This window comes from Carassius auratus, unplaced genomic scaffold (assembly GCF_003368295.1).
Source record: "Carassius auratus strain Wakin unplaced genomic scaffold, ASM336829v1 scaf_tig00027022, whole genome shotgun sequence".
Classification (NCBI taxonomy): Eukaryota; Metazoa; Chordata; class Actinopteri; order Cypriniformes; family Cyprinidae; genus Carassius; species Carassius auratus.
In genome coordinates, this window is record NW_020525563.1 from 40,219 (window position 1) to 48,253 (window position 8,035).

At 35.2% G+C, this 8,035-nt stretch overlaps 1 protein-coding gene and 1 long non-coding RNA gene across 2 annotated transcripts; both read left to right on the forward strand.

Annotated features, from left to right (window-relative positions):
• The first annotated feature begins 4,192 nt into the window (after window positions 1-4,192).
• Window positions 4,193-5,721, forward strand: LOC113079030 (C-C motif chemokine 22-like). The gene is made up of 3 exons (XM_026251208.1): window positions 4,193-4,342; window positions 4,502-4,622; window positions 5,006-5,721. The coding sequence occupies exons 1-3, from the start codon at window positions 4,213-4,215 to the stop codon at window positions 5,112-5,114; spliced, it is 360 nt and encodes a 119-aa protein (XP_026106993.1). The 5' UTR covers window positions 4,193-4,212; the 3' UTR covers window positions 5,115-5,721.
• Window positions 5,722-5,968: 247 nt separating this feature from the next.
• On the forward strand, window positions 5,969-7,681 carry LOC113079029 (uncharacterized). The gene is made up of 3 exons (XR_003281655.1): window positions 5,969-6,015; window positions 6,272-6,277; window positions 7,497-7,681. It is a non-coding gene; the product is annotated as an uncharacterized LOC113079029 (long non-coding RNA).
• The last annotated feature ends 354 nt before the right edge of the window (window positions 7,682-8,035 follow it).

Here is an 8,035-nt window from a genome sequence, read left to right on the forward strand (position 1 = left end):
AACATGAAATATTGTAATTAGTAGTTATGTCTAATTTATTCGTTATATTTTCTGAATTATATGCATTGTTAGATATAAAAAATATATTATAATATAGATTGTAACACTGACTTACCTGTCGAGAAGAAAACTGGCCACTTCAGCGTCTCTTTTGAAATCTTTATCCAGCATTAGCTCTTTCCACCTAGAAAAAGCTTCCCCGACATTAACTCTTGTTTTCTGTAATCTACGGTCACGTTTCCTTTTACGTTCTATTTTTGACTGTTTTGGCGACGATGTTTTCTTCTCCTGTGGCGCGACATATGTATGGTCCATAATAAGAATGCAATCCAGACTTTTAAACTTGCCGGTGCAGTTTCAAGCGCCTCTCACTGCTCTGCACCTGCGTTTCTGGCTCTGACCGAAAACGCGCTGTGGAAACGCGTTGGCTTAGTACTTTTTGTCCCTCTCTGCTATTATAGTTTTGCAAGATGGCGGAACTACATGGAAGCCTCTGTCAACCTACCCGTCCCATGTATATAAAGATAATAAATTCTTCATTTACGAGGATTAGTTTAAACATTGGCATAGGTATTTGTACACCATTGAGGGCATATTTATGAATAGAAATATTGATTTTAGATAATAAAATACCTAAAAAGTTACTTATTGTCCCTTTAAGTTAAGACCATGACCATAGCAGTGTTTTAAAGAAACAGTTCACTCAAAACTGAAAATTTGCTCAATTTTTTTTCATCCTCATATCATGCGAGATGTAAATGAGTGCTTTAATAAATAAATGTATATTAAGTTTAAAGGTAAACTTTTTGCCATTTTGACACTAGTTCTAATACGTAATGAATACTTTCAGCTCCTCGTGCACTTGAAGTACGTCATCATGCTGTGTCCAGTTCTATAAAAAGAAAATTCTTGTGAATCTGGCGGTGACTTTTTACTGGACCGGAAGCAACTGTCCCAGAGCAGCTATTGTGATGTGATGTTGCAAGATGCATTGTTGTGTTTTGTGGACTTTAACATGTCTTTTTTTATAATAAAAGTGCATTTCTAAAGTTGTCTTCTGATCTTGGAGAGCTTTCAAAATAATACGTAATTTTCCATCTTAGCTGACTCAGATAATGAGAATTTGTTTTCCAGCTCATTTTTGAGAATATATTTTAAATGTTTTAGAAACAATATATTGTATATTTCACAAATAGTGCATGATCTGTTGTGGTCATAATGTACACTTTGACATGGATTAAGCTGCCTGTAAGTAAGTGAAAAGCTCTAGATCATAGATATTCTAATGGTTTCCACTATTTAATTCTGTTACAGACATTACAAACCATCAACTATTAACTATTAAAACCATTAATTGTTTTCTGTGGTGTGTTTTGAACCAAATTCCAATAGGATAGTAGATAGTAGAAAACCAATATTAAAACCATTAAAGCCGATTCAGCTCCCATTATAAACAGTAAAACCATTACAAATTCTGTGTTGGTCTCTGTTGTGTCAGTTTGTTTTGGCTACATTAATGTGACAATCTTGCATAACCTTGGTAAAACTGCAAGTGGATAAAAAATAAAAAACATTTTCATTTCCTTTCAAGGTGTAGCTGCATGCACTTCACACAATTCACTCTCATAGAAAAACACTTTAACTTTCGTCAAATGTTTTATCTATGTTAAGTTAGAAGACGGTAACAAATGAACAATCCTAGGGTTTGGCAACACACCATTAGGCCTAGTTTAATTAAGAAGCTGGGTGTTTCCGGTGTGAAATGCTGCATTATCTCTTATGCATTTTTAGCACCTAACAGCTACAGTACGCAGAATAAAGAGGAATTAGAGCATTCAGAAACAGACTGCTTTCTACTTCTCTACGAAAAGATTGTGTTACTGCCTCAGAGAATCAACATGAAACAAATGCCCTTTAAACAAAAATGTTTTCCCTCAGGGTTATGACACATAAAAGTCAATTTTGTGAAAAACCAGACATGTCTTGGATAAAGACAATAACGTGAGCTTCTCCGCTGAAAATGCAACATGTCGCCAGAATGATACTGTTTAAATGATTTTTTTTTTTAAATGTCCACTTTGACAGAGCTGGTGTGACAGGAAAACAACGCTCACCACAATCAACCCTCCTTCACTCCCCACTATATATAGACCTATACTTCATTCCAGCAATCCACCTCACTAATCCCTGCCAGTCTCCACCACCCCTCAAATTCCATGCCCATCCTGCCAAAAGCTTGCCTGTCGCCCCGTTACACATACCCTGTCACTGGAAACTGGCCTGTCAATCAACTTGTCACAGTTAACATCCTCCACTCCATCCTCCAAGTCGACTGAGTGGTGCACTCTGCTAAACCGCTGGTTCTAAACTTCTGAGGCTGTGGGTACAAATCCCAGGAGGTTAATGTTCCTTCTTTTCTAGACATTGGATTTTCTGGGGCAAGTTGTGGCCTAGTGATTTGAGAGTTTGACTCTTAACCCTAAGATTGTGGGTTTGAAACTCGGGCCGGCAGTACCACAACTTGGGTGCCCTTGAGCAATGCCTCGAACCCCCAACTGCTCCCCGGGCGCCGCAACATAAATGGCTGCCCACTGCTCCGGGTGTGTGTGTTCACTGATGTGTGTGTGCACTTTGGATGGGTAAATTGCAGAACATGAATTCTGAGTATGGGTCACCATATTTGGCTGTATGTCACTTCACTTTTTCACATTTATTTTAATTTTACTTCCTACTGTTTTGGAGAGGAAAGAAGTTTCACAATGTTTTGAGTTTCGTTTTCCTTCGCCTGTGACCTAGTTTTCCTAAGTGGTCTGATTAGTTATGCTGTTCACCCGGAGTCTCATTAATTCATTTAGTTCCCTTTTCCTCATCTGCAAAAGTGTGGTGTTCTCTGGAATGTTGATATTTAAAACTGTTTCATTTATTCTCTCTGTTGTGTGTTTTCATTGACTGCCACGTTCCATAACAACCATTGTAATGTATGCCTCTATAAATGAGTTGGTCTCGCGATCTTTGTGTCAGTAAGCCTTACCGATCTGATTTAAACTTTAAATTAGCTATTTTGTTATTGCCTTTTTAAATATAGAGAATACTGCATTTAAGTTAGCATGTGCAAGATTTCCTTTGTTTTATTGTCCATTATTAAAGTATACCTTTTAATTTACTAATTACTTGTGAGTTTTGTTCTTTAAGGTTGTTTTTCCATTCAGTTCATATTAGAATGAAAAATTGTGATCTGTTATGGTCATTATTTACAATCTGTAATCATAATACAATACTTTAATCTAGTTTCTTCTGAAACAGGCAAATGTTTGAAACTTTTATGAGCTGTTTAGGCCATCATTAAAACAATTATATCCTTTATGAAAAAATGACTATTGCAGTCCATCAAGTATATTTGAAACATCAACAGATTTCTATGCAATTTAAATGACTGTGGTGGTGTTAAAGAGGGATGCTTCATGTGTTATAAAGTCAAAGTAATATAATACATATATCAGAATTTAAGTTAAACTCAGAGCATGTATTTTCACTTGTATCCAAGCAGATGCTAATGAATGAACAGTAAAGGTTCAACAGCAGAACAATAGGCCGAATTTAAAGGGGTCAAATGATGCGATTTCAAGAGGAGGTCATTCTGACTTTGCTACAAAAAATCGGACGCTTCTGAATCAGCCACTATAAGTATGTTTTGTTATTAGTTTAAGTATTTGCTATTGAATGATCAAATGGGGAGTTTGTGTATGTGTGTGTGTGTATTTGTGCACACGCGTATGTGACAGAGAGAGAGAAAGGGTCACACAGTGGAGTCAGTTGTCTTAACCGTCTGTGGCTTATGTACTGCAAACACATACGAGCTTCATCACTGTTTCTGTCACACGACCTACCTGTACAATAATGTACAGTATTTGAAAAAGAATGTGTTTTTGAACATTAAAGCATGTCAACATATTCTGTTACACCAAACACACAAAATAATGATCTTTAAAAAAGCATCATAATGCAACATCATTTTATAAGTGACTATATGACTTTTGTGATGAGAGAAGTAGGGTATTTACTTTAAATGCATCCTTTTAGCACGTTTAAAAACCACATGCATAAAGAGGAAGAAGGTTTAAAGAGAGTGTGGTTTGGTACTTGGAAAAGGCTATGTCACTGGTCCTGAGAATAAGCATAGTGTTCCTTTCAACATGAATACTGTCACTATAAATGGACTGGCAGTTCACCACATGCGCTCACTCTCCCTGTCTCTCATATGCTGCCTTGAGAATGAAGACCTTCATGAAGATTTCATCACTGTTTCTGATGCTGTACTGTGTTCTGCAGCTTACCTCAGCTGGTGAGTGTCTGTTTCTCTCATAGAATGTAGAAGTTTCAGGCTTCAGATTTAATCTTTTAAAGAGGAGGCTTCATTTGAACAAACTAAAACAGTTTTTAAATCTCTTTCTAAGAATATTGGATAACCTGTATTTATTCTGTATTTTAAAAACCTTTTCAGGCACAATGTCGGTTGACTTGGCAAACAGTATCTGTTGCTTTAATGAAACCAGTCCAATACCTCTGAGACAGCTGCAGTCTTATTTCTGGACAAGTAGTATTTGCCCCCTCAAACACGTTGTGTGAGTATCCCCCATGTTTAGATGTTCACCTATATTATTAAAATGATAGCATTTAATTGTACAGTCCTGTTCCATATGTAAATACTATGTACTTATCATAATAATTTCAATAACTGGGTAATAATTAAGTACTAACCATTAACCTAAACCTAATCATAACCCATGTAATTATATTGTATTATGATATGTAAAAATTGATAGCCTGAATGCACTTTAAGTCGCTTTGGATAAAAGCGTCTGCTAAATGCATAAATTTAATTTAATTTAATTTAATTTTAATTTAATTTATATTAGCCAGTACTTTCTATGTGCATGTACTGTAAACTAATATGCAACCTCACATTCATGTTGTTCTAATGCTTTTGTCTGGAATCTTTTTTTAGGTTCGTAACAATTAAGAAGAAACAATTCTGTGCAAACCCTGCGAGTGCCTGGGTCAAGCGGGCCATAGAGCACGTAGACAATAAACAGGCTTCAAATTCAGCAAAATGAAACTTGGAAGATATTGTCTGATTAGAATTTTAAGAGAAACATTTCAGTGCTATTATTGGACATTATTCTATTATTATTTGCCTTGCTGAATATTATCTAAGTATCTGCCATTTACCAGCTATCAGGTTTAGATTACTTTACCGTTTTATTGGATTTTGTGTCCTGTAGCAGTTTTTGTGTAAATAGTATTTACTTATGTTTTAATGATATATATATTGTAGGTCTTTGATTTATTTTTCCATTGTTTCCAAGTAGTTTTTCTAAAAAGCATCTTGTAAATATTTTTTGTTTAATTTTTTTATGAACAGAAGAATACTGAATATTGTAATATTCTAAAGTCATTATTTATATTATTATTATTGTTATTGTTGTTATTATATGAAAATAGGACACAACAACTTTTTGACTATTCCACTAGAGGGCACATGCCTCAAACTGTTGGCTATAAGAAAACGGCTTCATTTAAAGGTAATGTCAAGAGCTGATTTTGTAAAGTTGTTTTTTTTCATTGATTGTGGAGGGCTATACCACTTGCTGGACATACGAAGTTGACTGTGCATTTAAACATAGCCCAGATTATCTTAATAAATTGTAATTTTACAATGGATTCGTCTCCTCACTGTTAGAAATGTCTGTAAATTTAACAGTATTTAACTGTAAAATGAACTGTATTTTACTGTAGGACAGTTATACAGCATATTACTGTATTTTAAAGTAACATTTTGGGGAATACCCTCTTGGCGACACTAAATTACAGTATTTTTAATTTACTGTAAATTTAAATACAGTAAAGAAAAAATGAGCGCGAAACCTGACCAATCACAGATCAAGTTTTATATCCCACTTGGAGAAAGAAGAAAACAAGACACACAGATGCGAAAAGAACCAGTCAGATGCAAAGGTGGGTACAAATATTACTTCTTTTACTTTAAATATATTATATCTTTGGTTTAACTAAAACAAAAATATAAATAAAAAAAACGCTGCCACTGTATGGCGCGCAGTCACCTCACATTTATGCTGTGAAGAGAGCTAGAGAGAGTTGTGGTGACACTGTGCAAACATTCATATTTCTTTCCTTTCTTTCCCTTTTCTGAACGTTTCACCGTCAAAATATGGACATTAACGGGTCTCTGCCTTGGGTTTGACCACTCCAGGAGCTGGTGAGTGTTCATGTGAACTGTTAGCCGAACAACAAAGCTTTCGTGGATTTAGCTTAAAGTCAGTCGGATTTTTTCCCGCTATTATCGCTTGCTGTTAACTGATTACCCCATATAAATGCACGTCATGCTTGTAGTGCTAGAGTAAAACCCGCAATGTTCGTGTCGTGTGCAAACACTGGCGTCTTCGTGGAGACATTATACGCCTTTATTAATCATGCCAAAGGGCATAAAAACACGGCGAACTTAAGGTTTTCGTGTGCAGGTCCTGAATGCTCATACACTTTCCAAAGGCTCTCCGCCCCTCAGTCTCACATTTAACGTTACCGCAAACACATAAAGTTAAGGAAACTAAACAACCAAGAGAAAAATATGTCTACTTCAAATGTAACATTTGTTCTGTACATCAGCATCGGGAGAATAACATAATCTCGTTCGCGAAAATGCGCCGCAAATGGCACAGAACACAATGGAAATGTTTTCAGGGGACCCCAATAAGTGACGAACCCGACTGTGTACATCCAATGCGCGATCAACGGCTGTCCGAATTCATTCACAGCTTCAAGTGAACCGTATTAGTGGACTAATGTAGAAATGAGTGAATGAGTGTTAAGGGGGCGATTTCGGATTTAGCCAACGTAATTTCCTCATTATTTTAACCTGGGATGTTCTCGTGACAAAGCAGCATGGTGTCTATCAGCTTAATAGCTGTACTTAGGACATAAATGTCTTATTATTGCTGTTAACATAACTGTTGCAAATAAATACATTTAAACAAAAAAAGTTTTCGTAATATGCTTTATTTATCTGTGTGTGTCTCAACTTTAAAATGAGCTGTTTCATCTTTGGACCCTATATTACCTTACATTTCTTACCTATGAAACTTATTTAAACATAACATTAAATTTTTTTTTTACAATGTTACTAATGTATAGATTAATATCTCACCCTCGTGTTCTTTTTACATTTTTTATATTGTATATAAAGTTGTATGTCATAAATATGTAATCTCTGTATTTTTTGCAAGAAAACAAAAGTAGACATTGAGTACTAAACATGCTCCATCCGGGTTCGTCACATATTGGGTCCCCTGGAAATATTTATTTTGTGTGCTGTGCCATTTGCAGTGCATTTCTGTATTTGGTTGTGTTGTGAGTATTTGGTTGTTTTGTTAGACATTTTTCACATCAAATGATCTAACTTTTTTTTCTGTTATGTAAAGGTTAAATGATAACCCTGACAGCAGCAAGTGCTCCTCAAAGTTCCACGTCATCAGAAGAAGTGGGAAGATGGTGCAAAGGAAGAACTCTGGTCTGAACCCTCATGTATCCTCCTTCATTAAAGGGATAGTTCACCCAAAAAATTAATTCACCCATTAATAACTCACCCTCATGTCGTTCCAAACCCGTGAGACTATGGAAGCATATGGGTAGCATTATTCAATTTGGGATGTAATATGCAAAATGACAATGCAATATGTAAAATGGCAATGCATTTCTGTATTTACATTTACATTTTCCAATACATTTGTGCAACGTTTGGTGCAAAATGAAAATGAAAATTAAATTACATCATTTTCATTTGCCATTTACTACACCAGTTTTAAAATGTAAAATGAATATTAATTTTAACGCTTTATAAGTTGCAAAATTAAAATGAAAATGTATTACAGAAATGATTAGATATGTTTAACATGTTAAAGCAAAAACTGTAGCAAAATGATAATTGAAATGCTATTTTTCTTAATTGCATTAACACTCA

Excerpts from the sequence above, each read along its gene's own strand:
- LOC113079030 (XM_026251208.1), top strand. The coding sequence starts at position 4,213 with ATGGACTGGCAGTTCACCACATGCGCTCACTCTCCCTGTCTCTCATAT. Across the intron at positions 4,343-4,501 it reads TCTGCAGCTTACCTCAGCTG|GCACAATGTCGGTTGACTTG; the intron begins GTGAGTGTCTGT and ends AAACCTTTTCAG. Across the intron at positions 4,623-5,005 it reads TGCCCCCTCAAACACGTTGT|GTTCGTAACAATTAAGAAGA; the intron begins GTGAGTATCCCC and ends ATCTTTTTTTAG.